At 45.9% G+C, this 20,122-nt stretch overlaps 1 protein-coding gene across 1 annotated transcript in view; it reads left to right on the top strand.

Moving 5' to 3' along the window:
• Positions 1-17,515, top strand: part of LOC147663073 (uncharacterized) — a gene marked incomplete at its 3' end in the record, with an annotated part of 48,999 nt that extends 31,484 nt beyond the window's left edge. Inside the window, exon 3 of the mRNA XM_086950702.1 lies at positions 17,210-17,515. Within this exon, the coding sequence (XP_086806828.1) occupies positions 17,210-17,515 (306 nt within the window). The remainder of the gene's footprint in view (positions 1-17,209) is intronic.
• Positions 17,516-20,122: the final 2,607 nt, after the last annotated feature.

The following is a 20,122-nucleotide window of genomic DNA, read 5'->3' as shown; positions in this document are numbered from 1 at the left end:
TGCGGAGCCGTCGCGGACTCCCGCTCCAACAGCTCATGCACCGCTGCGGGCTTCACACCTCGGAGGCCGGTCGCCTCGTCGCGCTCCGAGGGTTAGGAGACCCGCGGCTTCCAGCTCTCACTCGGGCCGTTCAGCGGGGTCCGACCTGGGCTTCACCGGCCAAAATCTCATCCCCGATGGCGCAAACCAGGCTCGGCAGGCTCTCCACACCTCCACCGCAAGCACCAGGCTCAGTGACCGCTTGATCCGGGGGGGAATCAGCGGTTCCAAGCGGTGCAGGAATTCAGGGGTCCGGGAGCTCTCGGCAAGTGCGACCGCTCAGCCCGCCATCTTGGCCACGCCCCCTGGTGTTGGGTTTTTAAGACTCAGCGAACTAATGCATCCCCTCGAGGGATCAGTGTTTGACCCTCTGGTCACAGGTTCATAGTTCATTCCCTGCCTGGTGCCCTCAGCTTCTCATTATCCCTCAGCTGATAAAATGAGTCCCATCGATCACCTGATATTCAGTGCCATGAAGCCTAAAGGTGAGCAAGTGCTTTACACATGATGTGTGACCTATAGCTTGCAGAGGATCCATGGGAGAGTTAGACTTCTAACAGTGGCTGCTCAAACAGAGCTAATTGATATGTTTTTTATCAGAGATCAATATTTATTAAAGTCAAAACACAGTCACTTTGGGTGTGATGCGGAACCTTTGGCACCCGTTGAAGGCTTTATTGCAACACTATTGTCAACTTTACAGGTTTGGAAAAAATGCCTTTCAAAATAAGGTCCATTTGTGATTTGAAACACACTATGTCAAGATTTGTTTTTTAAGTTTGGGTTTTATGATGACTTGAAACCTCTCTATGTATAATTTCTGGAGACAACAACTTTAGTGCAGTGAACTGTCCTAAAGAGACTAAAAACACGTACCTCGGAAAGCCTTGGAGGGCTGAACTGCATCAGTCACATGTCAGACCTGGTGCCCTGAAAGACCTGCAAAGCAGGCCGGACAGAATCAGGCACTTGATAGGTTTGGGTTTGTGACAGGCCAGGGGTAGAGTCAGTCACATCAGGAAATTGCAACTGAAAAGCTGGTTGGGCTGGAAAGAATCAGCCAGGCATGAGGCTTGGGTCCCTGGTTGCAGGAGGGCCGGAGAAAGGTTAGTTACTTGCAAGGCATGCCTGAGTGGAATGTGCAACAGAGCAACCAACTGAGAAAACTGCAACTACGGCTGTCTCTCTTTCCCAGTGATGACCTGGGTCTAAATGGGCCACTGACCCGGGGCATTAAACCCAAGTGCAGAAAGGGCCCAAATCACAGAACCCTTAGTGAAATCTGTTCCCAACAAGTAGCCTTGCACTCATGGATAATCTTACCCCGGAGTCACATAACAGAATGGAATAAAATTGTGCAGGAAAAAATCCAACTCAGTGGACGGTTACATCGACTAGTGGGTGGTCTGTAGCTGAGATTCTCTGGAAAATTGGAAACATCCACAAATTCATCTGCTTTTTTGGCATTCTGAACTTCTCTCTGACTTTCTCACATCCTCGAGATGGTGAGTTATTTACCCCGTGTTAGGGGCAGGAAAGAATCCCTTTTACAGAGGGGAGAACAGGAGAACAACTTTAAACTTGGTTGGTGTGTATGGGGAAAAAATTCCCTTTAGCAAAAAATATACTTTTTAAACAATGTAACATTTCACAAAGCTGATGACATTTTACAGTGTGTAATTGTACAACATGTACAATTTCAGATGCTGAAGCTTAAGCGCAGACGAACAATGGAATTCACAGATGTTGTCCAGGGGGCTGCTACAAATCTGCTACAGAATTTAGAACTGTATGGAGTGGTGAACTACCGAAGCTCAGTAATTTTCAATAAGAAAGCAAGATTAGTTTCTTCATTAAGATTATCCTTTATTTAAGTTCATCAAAAGTTGTGCAAACACGAAACCTCAGCCAACGCGTTTCGTTCAAGAGGTGAACTTCATCAGGGCTGAAAGTGAGGACATAAATAACATACATAAGTGCCAGATATGTACAATATATATAATTACAATAAATTAGAACAAAGAACCACAGGAGAACACAAAAGCACATATACAAGACCTAAATGAGAAAGAAAAAGGAAAAACACGTGTCATACATACAGTAAATAATGCCAACTTATAAAAAACAAACCACTAAATACAAAGCTGTTAACGTGTAATATGTTAAAAACTATTTACAATGGACAAACCCAGGTAAAAAAAGAGAAACAGTCACTACCGGGTAAAGTTACGCTCCCAGGTACTGATTATTTCAGGTGTGGGACATGATATATAAGCCACATTTATAAAAAGAATAACTGAAACATTGTGAGGGTGGGAATAAAAACCTCACTGTTTGCATAGCCAGAAAGGATGATGGGAAGAATGAAAAATAGGCTGAAAGAAAATTTATTTTTGGACCAGCCCCATTCTAATTTTCATATAGATTATCTAAATTGCAATGATATTACAGTACATAAAAGTGAGAGACAACATTGAAAATACTTCCTAAATTGCATGCACATGTTGTTCTATCATGTTAAATAAAGTCCCCTAGCGTTGGAACCTACCCCTTTCCTGCATTGTGCCAAAATATAAAAATGGTGTAATAACTGAAAAAATAGCCACCCAGGCAATAAGCACTGTACGTGCTTTGAGAACTAGTATATATACGATTCTCATCAATACCTACTACTTCTTCATAGGATAATTCCTTGGGCCTCCATAATAAGGCCCTTATTATGGAGGCCCAAGGAATTATCCTATGACTTGATGGGATCTGGGTTTACACTATATCCCCTTTTTCGTCACAGTGACTGCGACATTTCACCTCATATTCCTGGTAGGTACTGTAATATGAAGAAGTCGTAGGTATTGATGAGAATCGTATATATACTAGTACTCAAAGCACGTACAGTGCTTATTGCACGGGTGGCTATTTTTTCAGGTATTACACCATTTTTTTGTATTTTGGCACAATGCAGGAAAGGGGTAGGTTCCAACGCTAGGGGACTTTATTTACCATGACAGAACAATATGTGCATACAACTTAGGAAGTATGTTCAATGTTGGCTCTCACTTTTATGTACTGTAATATCATTGCAATTTAGATAATCTATATGAAAATTAGAATGGGGCTGCTCCAAAAATTAATTTTCGTTCAGCCTTTTTTTCATTCTTCCAATCATCCTTTCTGGCTATGCAAACAGTGAGTTTTTTATTCCCACCCTCACAATGTTTTCGTTATTCTTTTTATAAATGTGGCTTATATATAATGTCCCACACCTGAGATAATCAACACCTGGGAGCGTAACTTTACCCGGTAGTGACTGAGTCTCTTTTTTTACCTGGGTTTGTCCATTGTAAATATTTTTTAACATATTACACGTTAACAGCTTTGTATTTAGTGGTTTGTTTTTTATAAGTTGGCATTATTTACTGTATGTATGACACGTGTTTTTCCTTTTTGTTTGTCATTTAGGCCTTGTATATGTGCTTTTGTGTTCTTCTGTGGTTCTTTGTTCTAATTTATTGTAATTATATATATTGTACATATCTGGCACTTATGTATGTTATTTATGTCCTCACTTTCAGCCCTGATGAAGTTCACCTCTTGAACGAAACGCGTTGGCTGAGGTTTCGTGTTTGCACAACTTTTGATGAACTTAAATAAAGGAAATCTTAATGAAGAAACTGATCTTGCTTCCTTATTGAACATTACTGAACTTCGGTAGTGCACCACTCCATACAGTTCCAAGTTTTGTCTTCTGAGCAGCGGATTGCATCCCCCAAAGGCAGATGCAGGAGTAGTTAGTGCACTCCGCCCATTGAATAGAATTGGAACTTTCTTTACAAATTTGGGTCAATATATTGAGGTCTGTGCGGCATTTGGAGTCCGCCGTTGGTCTTTGTCTCTGAAATATGCTACAGTAGTAGTTTTGCAGGTGTACTTGTGGAAACGTTTGTAGATTCTAGAAAGTCGCACATCGGCAGACATGCAAAGTCACAGCCTTGGTGACTACTTTTATTGTGTGCACTGAAATCGTCAACATTGTCACACTTGTTGAAGTGTAATGGTTAGTAGATATTGATGGCACTGACTGTAGGGGGCGGAAGCTGCAGCTGCCTCCCATGAAATACCTTGAACCCAGACAAAGGCCCGACATATGTGGTGGCTGCATAGGACAGATTCTGTCTAGACTGTTATGTTTCCGTGACAACATGTTTCAAAAACCCCTCACACCACCCATTGAATATGTTAGTTTCCAAATGTACTTCTTTACCGCGGAATCCGTTTCACACCTCGTACATGGATTTTGTTGTAGCGTCAAACACAGTTTCCTTTGACTGATGTGTGACGTTGTCATGTGGTCGCATTTTATCATGTTCCTTGAGAGTGTGGTTAGAGTGGAAGCTACACAAAAGTATGTGGACAGAAGTAGCAGCAAATACCCTGGCCTCCAAAACCATGATAGGTGTTCAGCAACCTGACTGGTCTCTGACGGTGTCCCAGCAAAGCTCCCGTTAAACATTATGCTCTGCTGGCTCCGGTTCAGCTGCATTAAAGACGCCACATGCAGTTTTCTGATCCAGAGCAGAATGTGTGAATGTGCCAAAGCATGAAACTGTGTTTAGAGGATGCTGTTTGCCTCGCCCATCTTTCAAAGCTTAATGGAGGCAACATGATGGATAGTAAGAAGCAGAATTGATGGATTTGCAACTGGCGGATTTGTTCTGATTCAAGAATGGATTTTGACTTCAGCATTTTATTTTTCCAGCAGCATCAGCTATTTTGATTGGTTTAATTTTGATTTATGTTAGACCTGACAACCTTAGAGTGTTTTCCCCCAATCATTTCGCCTATGTACCTCACTTATGAGCTGAAATCCGTTTTTGTTGGTCTCATGTCTCTGTGAACTTTACCACAGCCAACTAGTGCTGAAGTGCTTGGGCTCTCTCACTGAACATGGTTTGATTGGCTTACACCTGATCAGCATACTTAATTTACATACAAGTCCCCTGCAGAACAGTATACAGTACACTCGGCCTGTAAATTAAATGCTACCAGGTAAGAGCGGTGGTGCAGGGGAGGAGTAGGGGGGTGGAGACGACATAAGATGGGATACGGAAAAAAAAATGGCGTTTCAGTCATCTAGGTGGGAATGGCGCTTTAATGAAGGTCTTCTTCAGGGCTTTTTGTTGTTGGTGATATTGTATGTGGAGCATAAAAAGGGGAACGGAGGCTATGATTCTCTATAACAATGTCCAACATTTTGCCCTTCCTTAGCAACATGCTCTCATAACTTCTGTTATCTCATCTGTGTAAAACTCATCACAACTATTACGTAGTATTCAACTAAACTGATCTTTATTTTGCAAGAGACCTTCACTTTTACTTGCACTCACAGGGTCTTGATTTGGTCTCTCCCAAACAGCTGAAATCGTATATCTAAATATTTTACTTCTACTAAGGAGCAAAATGTGTCCTTTCTTAAGGCCACCCCATAACTTAGCAATTCAAATGAAACTTCCTTCAGCACAACGTTGTGTTCCTCAGTAATTTTCCCCAGAAACCAAAATGTTACCCTCAAAAACACAGCTTTGTCCATCCCTGTAACCATCGTTATAATTTTCCTTTGGAACACCCTAGCTGCTGAGGCAATACAACAGGGTACTTATGTAAACTGGTAAACGTCCTCTGAGGTGTTATAAGCAACCGGTAATGTTTCCCATGCATCAGTACATGGCAACATGAAAAGGTGCATTTGGGAGACTCTCCATGTGAGGAATTGGGTTGTTGGTTAACTGATTTGTGAGCCCTGGTCAAGCAACAGTTACAATCTCTGGTAGGATGAACCATAAAAAGTCACCAAGTTAACCTGTGCTTAACCCTGGGTAGCTTTGCACAAAGAGCAGTCATGCTTATCTTCAAGGCCATGTGTAAAGTATTTATGCAGCGCACAAACTGTAATAAAGTGAGAAAAACAACCTAAGAACAATTCCAAACCAATTTAGAAAAATAATGACAAATAACCAATCAGTAGAACCATAGTTGTCAAGTTTTTTAAGTTTTTAATAAAGATTGGCACCTAATATTTCAAAATGACATAGGCGGACATCTAGTCGCGTGAAACCGGGTTCAAATAAAAATATATGACCAACCACGATAGAGCGTGGGTTGGCTACAAGATGTGGAGTGAGCACGGTCAGTTCTTACCGTTGGACTTAGAAGAAAGTTTGAAGAAAGGTTCTGAAAAGGTAAAAGTTTAGTTGTGCAGGGCTGCAAGTGGTGTGCGAAGAGAGAGCTTCGTCATAGAGCACAGGTACTCATAGTACGGACCATGGGCCGCCAGCGACCCGGCAAGCCATCCTTGGTGGCCCATGGACCTTGCAGACATCGAACCTGTGTTTTCTTTTTTTAAGTGTCAGCAAACACCGCCGGTTGCAGCAGCGTAGACTCCAAGAGACTCTGCTCTATGGGGGCTGGGCGATCTTAGTGATAGTCAGAGTGGAGATGCAGGGGCGCTAAGTAGAGGTGAAATACAACAAAGCCTCATTAACAAGTAAATTGTATTTTAAAGACCTATGAAGTACTCGGGTGCGGCTGTGAGTGTGTGCCCGGGAAGCTGTCTCTGCCCGGGCTGCCACACACACTGGGTGAGGTGACAGAGGGCAGCAGGGTATGAGAGCCGAGAGAGATGACGGAGGGCAGCAGAGAGTGAGAGCCGGGTAAGATGGCAGAGGGTGACAGAGGGAATCAGGGAGTGAGAGCCAGGTGAGGTGACAGGGGGTGACAGAGGGCAATAGGGAATGAAAGCTGGGTGAGGTGTGCTTGAGGAGCCTGTGATGTGATGTTTCCCGCCAGCCTGTAGTCAGAGGGTTGAGCCAAGGCCAGGGAGCTCAGGCCTGGTCTCCCCTCTCGCAGCACAGTGCATAAATGCTCGCCGCCAGGTTGGCGCTATATATAATTGATGCATGCATACCTACACGGACGGGTGACTGGAGCCAAAAGGGGGGCTTTGATCTGACAGCTCGGGAGTGAGAGTTAGAATTAAAGCCAGGGACCGGTGTGACCCCAGGTCCAGTGGTGGGACACAAACCCCGTGAAGCAGCAAATTCAGAGAGAAAACAAGCTGGCTTTTACATTACACAGGGAGAGAGGGGAGTGGGGGGGGCTGTCTCTGGGCTGGTGATGGGGACGTGTAGACACAGTTCGTATGCACTGCCCGAGGCATAGAGAAAGACACAGATAGAGACAGAAACAGAAAGAGACAGAGATAGAGACAGCCAGAGGCAGGGACAAACTGACAGATAGAGGCAGAGGCAGATAGAGGCCGAGACAGATAGCAACAGTGACAGATAGAGACATATAGAGACAGATAGAGGCAGACACAAAAATACAGGCAAAGACAGATAGAGACAAGGGCAGACAGAGCTAGATAGAGGCAGCGAGGGACAGACTGACAGAGGCAGAGACAGATAAAGGCAGAGACAGATAGAGGTAGAGACAGATAGAGACAGACAGTGATAGAGACGGAGAGAGAGAGACAGAGAGAGAGACAGAGATAAAGGCAGGGACAGATAGAGGCAGAGACAGACAGAGACAGATAGAGGCAGAGACAGATAAAGGCAGAGACAGAGAGAGGTATAGACAGACAGCGATAGAGACAGAGAGAGACAGAGAGAGAAACAGAGAGAGAAACAGAGATAGAGGACGGGACAGATAGAGGCAGGGACAGATAGAGGCAGAGATAGACAGACAGATAGAGGCAGAGACAGACAAAGATAGAGACAGAGACAGAGATAAAGACAGAGACAGACATAGACAGGGACAGACAGAGACAGATAGAGACAGAGACAGGGACAAGGGCAGACAGATAGAGGCAGAGACAGACAGAGACAGAGAGACGGAGAGAGAGACAGAGGGAGGGAGGCAGTGACAGGGACAGACAGAGACAGATAGAGGCAAAGACAGGGACAGACAGATAGAGGCAGAGACAGACAGAGGCAGAGACAGAAGGACAGAGAGGTGGAGAGAGAGAGGGAGACAGAGGGAGAGAGAGGGAGGGAGAGAGAGGGAGGGAGACAGAGGGAAGGAGACAGAGGGAAGGAGAGGGAGGGAGAGGGAGGGAGACAGAGAGAGGGGGATAAAGGGAGACAGAGAGAGGGAGACAGAGAGAGCGGGAGACAGAGGGCGGGAGACAGAGGGAGGGAGAAGGAGACAGACAGAGGGAGACAGAGGGAGACAGACAGAGGGAGATAGAGTGAGGGTGACAGAGGGAGGGAGACAGACAGAGGGAGACAGAGGGTGACAGAGGGAGACAGACAGAGAGAGAGGGAGACAGAGAGAGAGGGAGACAGAGGGAGGGAGACAGAGGAATACAGAGGGAGACAGACAGAGGGAGAGAGAGAGGGAGACAGAGGAAGGGAGACGGAGGGAGACAGAGGGATGGGGAAAGAGGGAGACAGAAAGACTGAGACAGAGGGCGACAGACAGAGGGAGACAGACATATATATTTTTTTATTTTAATTTCTTATATCGCGCTGGATTCAATCCCGTAAGGGTATCTCCGCGCTTAGGGAGGGAGATGGACAGAGGGAAACAGAGGAAGACAGACAGAGGGAGGAGGGCAACAGAGGGAGGAAGACAGAGGGAGGGAGACAGAAAGAGGGAGAGGGAGGGAGGGAGACAGACAGATGGAGACAGACAGAGGGAGATAGTGGGAGACAGAGGGAGAGAGCGGAAGGGAGACAGAGAGAGGGAGACAGAGAGAGAGAGAGAGAGAGAGAGAGAGAGGGAGACAAAGAGAGAGAGGGAGACAGATAGAGTGAGTGAGACAGAGGGAGAGAGAGAGAGACAGACAGAGAGCGAGTGGGAGACAGAGAGAGAGAGAGAGGTTGGGAAAATGAGAAAGGGAGGGAGAGATAGAGAGAGGGAGGGAGACAGAGAGAGAGAGAGATGTGTGTACGCTGGGTCTGATGGCTCAGTGGATGAAGGCGTCCGCTGCAGGGGCCTGTGTTCAACCTCATGGTCACGATTTTATTTTGGTCTAGGCCTGCCCCCTCCCCCACTGACCCGCCCCCACCAGTGCGGCCCTCGGACACAAACCACACTGTAAATTTGGCCCCTGAGAGAAAGTTTGTGAGTACCCATGTCATAGAGGAACCTCTAGAGAGAGTCGCATTGAAGATTTCCATGTCACTTTTTTGGAAGTCGAAAATCTCCAGTGAGATGAGGCAGGAGGCTGAGGCCAAAGACAGTTTAAGGAGGTCAGATGCCACTTTGGCAAAGGCTGTCTGAACAGGGTTTGCTGCTGCAGAGAAAAACGTAGCGGGAGCAGCCGCATAGTCAGGCCAACTGGTATGGAGCTTGGGCGGACAGACAAGCAGGTTGGTACCAGTCCCTCATAGGTTCTCAGAGCAGTATTTAGTCAAAAAGCTTCTAGTCTCAAGTTTTGTAATTTGGTGATCTGGGCACGTTTAGCACCTGCACCAAGGGTACAGGACTGGTAAGACATCACTTTGGGGTTTAGGACTCACTCATGCTGAGTTCGGGTGCTAGTTAAAGATGGTGGGAGCCTGTTATGTCCCTGTGTCTCTGAACAGAAGGCCAGCAAACTAGCCTTGGGCATCACTCTGGTAGACCTGAGTGCAGGCAGGGCTTAATTTGAGCCGGAGCCTGCCGGTGCTCAGCACCGGCACTTAATTATGGGGGCCGGGTCTATCACGGGGCATTAAGTGCACCTGTCCTCCTGCCTCAGAATTACATTTTTTTAAAGTCGTGACTCGTGCGTGTCACTGCGCACTGACTGGTGACTCGGTGAGTGACTCTGGCACACACAGAGAGCGTGCGCTGCTGTTGTGATTCATTTACTTAGTCTTCGATGATCATCATGCATCATTCACTTGTGTACTTACTGCTGACGTCACGTGCCTGCCTGCTGCTGAGCTGCTCCCAGTTTACAATACTCTCTCTCTTCCCAGTCCTGTCTCTTCCAGGCCGCGGCGCGGATCAGGGCCCCAGTGGGCGGGACACTGTTGAGTGTTGCAGTTGCAGGGGCCAGGGCAGGGCACTGGGCAGTGCTTTGCTGCGGGGGTTGGGGCTGTGCGCGCCAGAGGAAGCGACGCATGCGCAGATTGCATGTTGCACGCGCATTTTCTCTGCCCACCGCGCCCCAGCATACCCGCACCCCTCTCCCTGGCCCTCGGCGAGTATCTGCTGCTCTGGTATTCCTTCGCCGCCCAAAGTTGCTGGACTCGGAGTTGGGAGCGCATCCATCCGATTCCGAGCGCTCAGCAGGTGAGGAGGGCGAGCCGCGAGCCGCGCGACTAGCGAGGCAGGGCCTGGCGCCCTTACACTAGTATAGTGGTGATTACAGTCCTCCTGGGTGATTAATTAATTTACTGGTGGTGGTGGCCAGTCAGGTTTTTAAAATCATCCTGATTGGCATTGGTCTACCCCGACTCTACCTACCACTGCGGCCCGGTGGGGCACAGGATTACGTTTTAAAAATCAATTAATTGTTGATGATTGGTTGGTCGGTCGTTGGTGAGGAGGGCGAGGAGCGACTCGCGAGGCAGGGCCTGGCGCCCTTACACTAGTAGCGGTGATTACAGTCCTGGGTGATTAATTAATTTACTGGTGGTGGTGCCGGTGGCCAGTCAGGTTTTTAAAATCATCCTGATCATTGGCATTGGTCTACCGACTCTACCTACCACTGCTACCGTCTACGAGCAGCGCCTGGACAAGATGGGGCCAGGGGGTAGGCCGGCGCCGGCCGAAATAAATAAATAATCCTCATGATGAGGCGAGCAGCGCTTTTGCAGGCAGGTGAGGCGAGGCAGCACTCAGGCAGGGCTGGCACTGGGCAGGGCCTGGCTGGGCCCGGCGGGGGACAGGATTACGTTTTAAAAATCAATTAATTGTTGATTGGTTGGTCGGTCGTTGGTTATCATGAAGATTGGCCTGGGAATGATAGGCAGGCGGCGTAGGCCGGCAGAGTCAGACATGAGACATCAGTCACACATATATAATGAATTAACTAATAAATCTGCGCAGGCGAGGCCTACAGATTTACTTTTTTTGTTCATGGACGTCCGGTCACACTGCCTAAATGTTGTTTCTGATGCCCTGGCTACTGGTACTTTGTTGTTGCTGCCAGCAGTGTGCACTGGCCATTTGTTGCGCAGTTGCGGGCTGCCTGGAATCAGTGCAGGATGCAGGCCCAGGGCAGGATTCGGTTTCGTTTTCAGGGCAGGTCGGGCGGGCACGCTCATAAAATCTGTGGGGGTTGGGGCTGTGCCAGGCAACTTGCAAGCACTGCAGGCAGCGTGCGCAAATGTTCTTCTGACTTACTTACACATTAACATTTGCAAAGCAGGGCTGGGGTTTTCTGAAGCAATGGATAGGGCGTGAGCAGTGTGAGAGCAGTCCTGGGTGAGAGAGACACACAAAGCAAGTACACACTGAAGGCAGGAACAATTTATTTATTTATTTGTGCAATTTTATATAGCGCGAACTTTACCCGAAGGTGTCAAATCGCTTTACATAGGACCCAGTAGTTTCAAACATAAGGACTGAAGGTTACAAGCGGCAAATTTTTGACTTACATAAGAACCAGTTGAAAACATACGGACTTAGGAATACATGCGTTATAAAAAAGGTACAAAGTTTTACAAACAGAAAAAAATGCAAATGTACAAGAGATAAAGTCACACAAAGAGGAGATAAACTCTAGGCATATACTAGTGATATCTCTATCTACTTAGGGAGGGGATACACATGGATATACTCAGGAATGGTATATGGTGCAAGGTCTAAAGCAAATACCATTGATTAGAGTTATTACAATAAGTCAAAGAGCAGAGTTCCATAAGTGTGGATGCAGTAGTCACAGCACAAAGGGAGGGTTGGAGGTATGCAAGGGTATATGGCTATGGAGAGAAGGGGAAGCAGAAAAGGGAGGAAACATTTGAGGATCATCCACGGGGAAAAGGGTTAAAGGACGAGGGAATGGGAGAAGGGCTAGAGTCCAGAGAAAACTGTCCGAAAACAGCAGGAAAGTGTCGGCCAGGACAGAGCAAAAAGTCAAGAGGTCCAGGAGAGAAGGTGGGAGCCCAGGTGGCGGGAGATGAAGCTGGAGGATATCCACAGGCGTGTCTCTAACGCTGTTATATTGCAAGGTGTAGTCAATCATACATCAACTAGGGAGGGAGAGGGACACACTAGAATTGAGAGAAAGTGTCCTTTCAGTTTAAGCGATTTGCATTGCATTAGTGATTTTAGCTAATTTATTCCAAAATTGTGCTTTAAATGCACTTTTGAGTTAATCTTTTTCAAAATGTTCACAGGGCAAGAGACCCTCCTATCAAAACCTTACTATGAGGAAGGCTTCCTTGCTGAAATTCGGATCAGCCAGATATATATTACCTCTGACTTTTAGCAGAGCCAGTTGAAAATGTGGGTGGGGCTAATATAGTAAGTGGGTGGAGCCAGTGGATGAAGTGGGCGGAGCCAGAGAAAAGTAGGTGTGGCCTCTGCCAAACATTTGAGCACCTGCACTTCATATTTTACAAATTAAGCACTGAGTGCAGGTGAAGAAGCAGTGCTCAAACTGCAGGGCCGGCCTCTGAGGGTTCAAGGCATGCTCCAGGCACCAAAGCTGTCCTTCCAGGTACAGAAAAGCTGTCTTGCATAGAGCATAGTAGGTCACATCAGTAAGCCTTCCTCTGAGAGTCATTCCGCAGGTCGAGATAAGAACTGAAGGGTGAGTCTGAGGGCCCTATTTATATAACTGGTGCCTCCTTTGAATTTCGGGAAAAATTTCTAGAGGTTTTTCTTTAAGTGCTTGGAATTTCGTGACTCACCTGCCCTGACTCCAAGCTGGCTGCAGGAACAATGCAGTGGTGACAAGCTCTTTGGTGTAAGGCAGAGCACTTCAGTTTTAAGTGGAGCTGTGCTCAGCTTCCCCCTACCCTTCCTACCAGCAGAAGACACACCTAATCCCTATTTTGTGTAACTTTGAGAAATTCACAAAGTCTAACTTTCAGGTGCACTCAGTCATGTGAACTAGCACAGGTTGCAGGCACCAAAAGGACCAGGGCACGAAAATGTCAACTTTCTAAAAGTGGTATTTTCAAAATTGTAACTTAAAATCTGATTACCATTAAAGAGGATTTAGAATTGCAAATTTCATATATACCAAACATGACCTGGATACCTAGTCCAAATCAAAAGTTAGCACTTATTAAATGTAATGAGGCAACCGAGTGTTATCCTATGGGAAAGGTAGGCCTCACAGTAGTGAAAAATAAATTCAGGGGGTTTTCACTACCATGACATGCAAAACTTAATAGTATAAGTCCAACCTTTTAATTACAATGCACCCTGCCCTTTTGGCTATCCAGGGCCTACCTTAGAGGTGACATATGCAATAAAAGGAGATTGTAAGGCTTCAACTCAAGTCAAGTCAGAGAGTCTTATATAGCGCACATATCACCGCTAGGTCTCATGGCGCTTGTAGAGGCTCCAGCAACCTAGGGGCAGATCCTGATTTACATCCCTCTCAGAATGGTTTTCGATCTGGCCACAGCACAGAGTCTGCCCTCTTGGATGTGACAGAACACCTCTGGTCTGCTTTAGACGCTCGGCAAACGTCGGTGCTGATCCTCCTGGATCTCAACGCCATGTTTGACACAGTGTCCCATGCCATCCTGATACAACGCCTGGAGGAGGCGGGGATTGTTGGCCTGGCCTTGAAGTGGCTCTCATCATTTCTCAGCGACAGGTCATTTGTGATCACTGTTTCCCCCTTAGCCTCAGGCACACACCCCATTTAACAAGATGTTCCACAGGGTTTCTCCCTCAGTCGCCTATTATTCAATCTCTATGTCCAACCGCTGGCCACGGTGGCTAGAAATTGGGGACTGACTATGGTCTCCTACGCCGACGACACTCAGCTGGTGATGGCACTCTCAAGCGACACCGAGAGGGAGCCCTGAAATTTCGGGGCGACCTGGCAGTGGTCGCTGAGTGGATGACAGCTAACTGCCTCCAGCTGAATGCCAGTAAATCTGAGGTGTTGTTCCTGTTACCCACCGTGTAACCAGCCTCTCGCCTCGTGTTGGCTGTTCTGCTGTCAGCGCCGGGACGCCCCTTTGCTGGGGCAGCTGTTGCGCTTTATAAATTGCAGTAACATAACATTATTATTGGTCAAACAGCCATGGTTCTTTACGGAAACGCTGGTGGTCCGCCATAGAAAGAAGATGGGATGGTAACTTGTTCCAAAGATGGGGGCAAGAAGGGAAAACGATTGGCCTCCACTACGTGTGGTATGGACGCGGAAAGACGTGAGCAGAGATTTTGAACTAGATCTTAATGTTCTGTTAAACTGATACTTTTTAAGTTTTTTCACTAAATAGCCAGGTCCAGTACCATATATTCTTTTATGAGTGAGGAACAAGATTTTAAAGTGACCTCTTTTCCTAACTGGAAGCCAATGGAGAGACCGCAGACTTGGGGCAGAGGCAGTTCTCAGTGGAAGATTTAAGATCAATCTACCGGCCGTGTTTTGCAAAATTTGCAATTTGGAGAAGAGGTCTTCATTTACGGAGGCCAATAAGGCATTCCCATAATCCATGCAGCTCACAATTAGGCCTTTAATCAGTGGCTTCCAGGCTTCAATGGGTAGCCATTTAAAAATTGTACGCAACTTCCTTAGAATCCCATAACAAGTGCCTAGCACAAGATTGACATGATTTTTCATGGATAACTTGTTATCAATCATTATTCTTAGGTTGCAGACTACTTGTTTAGGGGACGGGCAGGGGCCTAGTGGCTGAGGCCACCAGCTTCTAGACCAATACTCCTCGGCCCTGCCAAACAGAATGATCTTGTTTTTACTGCCATTCAGCTGCAGTTTGTTGTTGCCCATCCAGTTGTTAATATGGGTCAGACAGTTTTTAAACCGGATCATTGTGTCAGCAGGGTCGGGACTGAAAGTGATCAGCAACTGGGTCATTGGCATATGACATGGCCTCAAACCCGTATGACCTGATTATCCTGGCCAGAGGAGTTACATAAAGATTAAAATGTATCGGGCTCAGGATAAAATCCTGAGGAACTCCAATGCTTACTGTTCTACTGCAAGCTACCATGGTATCTATGTGTACAGCAGTGGAGCGGTCTTTTAAAAAGTTTTTTAACCAGTCCAAGGCTTTCCCTCGGATCCCCATCTCCCAGAGCTGTTGTTCTATAAGGTCATGGGAGATGGTATTGAAAGCGGTGGACAAGTCCAAAAGAACCAGCATAGCTGATTCTCTTTTATCCAGAGCTATCCAGATGTTATCCACTTTCTCTACTACTGCTGTTTCGGTGCTATGTGCTCACCGAAATCCTGATTGTGATAAGTCAAGTAATCCATGACTTTCCAGATGGATAGAAAACTGTTTGTTTACCCAGGACTCAAGCACCTTCCCGAAATAAGGCAGTAGCGAGATGGGACAGTAGTTGCCTGGTTCACTGGGATCTAAAGTTAGCTTTTTCAAAATAGGCCTAACTTGAGCTGTTTTTCATCTTTTGGGCACCGTCGCTTGGTCTAAACACATGTTAAAGATCTCTGTTAACATTGTTGTCAAACGAGGAGGTATGGGATCTGCAGGGGAGCCAGATTCGATCTTGGTAATGGCTTCTAATACCTGTTCGCAGGTTACAGTTACAAAAGCACCCAGCAAAGGCACTTGCAATTGGCTGTTGGCCACTGAGTGCAAGTCGACGTTGCTTACATTGTATTGAGGAAAGGATCTATAGATAGCTTTGACCTTTTCATGGAATGAAGAGGATACTCTATTGACCCATTCTTGTGTGGGGGGAAGAGTGCGCTGGGTGACCTGAGGAGTAGTAAACTCCTTCAGAATTTTATATAGCCCTTTACTGGAGTTGGAGGCATTATTAATCCTGGCTCTTAGGTAGGTCATTTTAGATTGTTTAATATTATTTAGATACAAGCGATGGGTTAGTTTTTACCTAATTTGATCTTCGGTGGTTTTAGTCTTCAAGAAGTCCAATACTTACTTATATCTGTTATCAGCCTGTTTGTGGGGGTACCCCCTGTCCTAGCCCCACATCTGGTTCCAGAAAGTTCTTCCTATTTCCTGTCAAAGCTCCAAAGTGTCTGTGGTGATAATAGGTTGGTGTCAGGGTCCTTAGTATGTGATGGTGGCACATCAGTTGAAATGTAAGTGGGGCAGGGCAAAGCTCTAACTCCAGCCATCCTGTCCACAGCTAGTACAGCCACGTGGCCCAGGATACTGGCAGAAGGCACACATGGTTAGGACAAAAAATAGCAACCTTCTAAAGGTTGTGTACAGGGAAACAAGGGCCACTCTACTCACAAGAAACCAGGGTATCTAATATATATCGTAGGACAATGGTTCCTGTGGACAATGTATGGGAAACTTAATAATAGCTATGCATAAAGGCAATAATCATGGGTCAAAGGATGCCGAAAGAGAACCACAATTATACAGAACACAAATTAGAATCGAAATATTGTTTGTGAAAGTATTGCAACTGTATTGTGATGCAGACAAAGAAAGTGCTCGGTGTCCCAGGTGTACTTAGAACCTGCATATCAAAGAGTGACAAATTGTAACATACAGTAAGTTTTCATAATGTAAAAAAACGAAGATTCAGCAAATATACAATAATTATTCACAGCCTTCTGGCACATTAGTAGGGGCTGAAAACGGTTCGAGAATATTAAACACTTTCATTTTAGGAATATATTTTAGTCTTTGCAGCATAAACACAACAATTAAAAAAAGAGTGCTAGTACCCAGTTTCAGTCTTTGGTCTTTGAGCATTTTATAAATAATATTGATTGAATCAAATAAGTATCTGACACATTCTAAAGTAGAAATTAGGCTAAATTGGCTGTTGACAGCCAATAAGAATGCTCATGGGTTTAGCACATGCTGTCAAGACCTATGCCTGACTTAGTTGTCCTCCACACATTCAACTCTCACCTGGCCTGGTAAAGTATGTTATCCTTCTAAAACTTATAAAATGTGCATTATTAACTTTGGCTATTATACCAACAAAATGTAATACATCAAGATTGACTTCAGTGTGTGGAGTACACTCCCTGTAATTAGTATATTACAGTGGTTTCACTGGATGCTCTTCTCTGCAGCGCCCCCAGGAGTCTGGCTATCACTGTCCTCTGCTGATGAGTCCCGCCTCACAGTGGTGCTCTGTGCAGTGAGTGGATTCTATCCAGACTCTATAGATGTCACACTGGCTTCATCGTGTGGAGGATCCCAGGATCTGGACGACAACACAACCCCAATAAAGAACCCCGATGGAACCTACAACACAACGCGCAGAGCTCTACTGAACACCACCGGCTGTGCCAATGGGACAGAGGTGACCTGCTCTGCAAAGCACGAGACAGGAGAATGGAGCAAGAAGCTCAGGATCGCAGGCTCCGGAAACAAAGGTACAAGTGGTTGATGATCCGGCCCTGGCAAAGTGCTCGGCCGGCCCCCCTCGCCCCCTCCGGGAGGAGAGGGGAGGGGGGAGAGGTGCGACCGCGCTCTATGACAGGGCCGATTTTCGGCCGTTTTTGTTACAGGGCCGTTTTTGCAGCATAACGGCCCTGTAACAAAAACGGCCCCAGGGGCCCAAAACCGGCCCTCAACCATGCGGCCCACCGGGGAATTGCCCGGTGCCCTCAACGGCCAGTCCGGGCCTGCCCAGCAGGCTTCATAAATCTAAATAACTTTCCAAAAGTCCTGTTGTTGATGGTTGTTAGCATGCATGACTTTTTTTCTCTGGCTCCTTCACGCCTAAACATCCTGTCTCTCACTTGTTTTGCTTGAATATACGTCAAGGTGTAAAAACATGATAACGGACTGAGGCCATCATGTATGGCATTGGGTTGTATGTGATTTCATAGAGAAAACGATTTTATAGAATATAATTACGAAGAAATCAGTTCACCTAAAGTGTTTAATGGAAATTTTCTGAATGAATGGCATTGACCATTTCATGGAAACTAATTCATAGAATGTATTTTTGTTAGAGAGTGGCTTTTGGAGGCTTTATATTTTTTAAGGTGTAAATACAACGGTTGCATATCTTACTTTCAAAAATAGTTCTTTGAGTGCTTTACTTCAGGGGACATTATATCAGATTTATGTATTTTACTTTTTTAAACAATTACTTGGGATGCTTTTAATTCACTGACCTCTCATCACTCTTATACACTATCAATCCCTAACCCCTCACAACTCCTAAACACCACCAATCCCTGCCTCTAAAATCCCTCATCATGCCTAAACTACAACTATCCCTGAACCGTAAAATCCCTTTCTACTTCTTACCTCCACCCATCCCAGAAACTTAAAAAACCCTCACTACACATAAATTACACCCATCCCTGATCCCTAAACTACAAACATACCTAATCCCCTAAAAGCCCTTTCTGTCCCCACAATCCACCCATTCGTGAGCCATAAAACCTCTCACTACCTATAAACTTCACCCATTTCTAAACTCTAAAAAACCCTTTCTACAAGTAGTGTGGCTCACTGGTTAGAGGCGGCAGACCCGAGAGCAGAGGACGGCCCGGGACCAGGGTTCGATTCCCGGCGCGGCAGGTTGATGGACCAGGGTCAGCGGACTCGATAATTCTCTCGCCTCGGTGCCCACTCTGATCAGCGATCACACTCGGCAACTCTGGGCATTAGCTTGCCTCATCTTCACTAACGGCCCCACCAGACCGCCGGGGATGCCTGGTCTCACCCTGGAGATACCCATTAAGGGACCATCTCTCAGGGAAGCCAGGAAGGGTTTCGCAGCGGTCGAAGCGCCTTGGGACCCTACGGGTAAGTAGTGCGCTATATAAATGCCAATACAATACATACATCCATCCCTGACACCTTAAAACTCCTCACCACACCCAAACTCTACCCATCCCTGAACCAAAAAAAAAAAACATCGCCTTTAAACCTCAACCATCCATGACCTATACAAATCCCTCACAACCCCTAAGCTCTACCTCTACACATTATTGAATATTAAAAATCCTCACCAGCCGTAAATTCCGCCCAACCATGAACCCTAAACCGCTCAACAACCCTAGACTCCACCCATCCCTGAACCCTCAAAACTCCACTCATCCATGAAAACTAAAAACCCTTCACCACCTCTAAACTTTATTCCTGATCCCTAAAATTTCCTTCACCACCTCTTAACTCCTGCCATCCCTGAACCCTAAAACTATTTTCTTCCCTGAACTCTACACATTCTCGACTCCTAAAAACTCATCACTCCAAAACATTACCCATCCCTCCACCCAAAAAACTCTCACTCATCCTAAACTCCTCCCAAGGTTAATGTAATTCTGTATTTTTCCTTAAAATTATAGTTCCTTTACTTTTTGATTTATTTGCCTTTCCTTAAATTGTATTTCCGTAAAATTGGTTTTCCACAATTTGGTTATGTTCGATGTGGTTTCTCGGTTATCGTTTTCCCCTTAATTCACATACATCAATAGCATTGAAAATCTTCCCATAAAGGCCACACCAGAAGCCCACACTCTTCAGTCAAAGCACACTCACAGAAGAGCATGCCACTCGTCCACAAATGCACTTCAGAGCCTGGTAAGCAGTACATACATTGCAATTCAGTATATGATCACGTGGAATCTCCATGCCTCACTTTGAATGGATTTTCATGGACATTTAAAGTCAATTGAAACTGTCATTGGATAATCTATGAGGCAGCCATCCGAGGAGGAGTTATTTGAGAGAGGCATTACATGATAAGATGACTTTATAAGAAGAGAACAACACATAGAAAGCCTGTCGGTCCACAGCCGGCTGCCGCTTGTGCCTGTGCTAGGGATCCACTAATATTTTGTCTTTTGCATCACTTTCATCTTATGGTCTAAAATTCCATTCAAAAGAAGAAGCCCTGACCAGTGAGGTCCCTCACCACCATCCATCCGGCATCTCTACTGGTGACAGATTAGATCTTTCCTGGATTAATACTTTTCTGTAATAGCAAGAGTTTCACTTCCCCTACAATCCCAACCTCCAGC

The sequence above is a fragment of the Lissotriton vulgaris genome, unplaced genomic scaffold, assembly GCF_964263255.1.
Source record: "Lissotriton vulgaris unplaced genomic scaffold, aLisVul1.2 SCAFFOLD_6954, whole genome shotgun sequence".
Classification (NCBI taxonomy): Eukaryota; Metazoa; Chordata; class Amphibia; order Caudata; family Salamandridae; genus Lissotriton; species Lissotriton vulgaris.
This window is presented reverse-complemented; position numbering and strand designations above follow the sequence as displayed.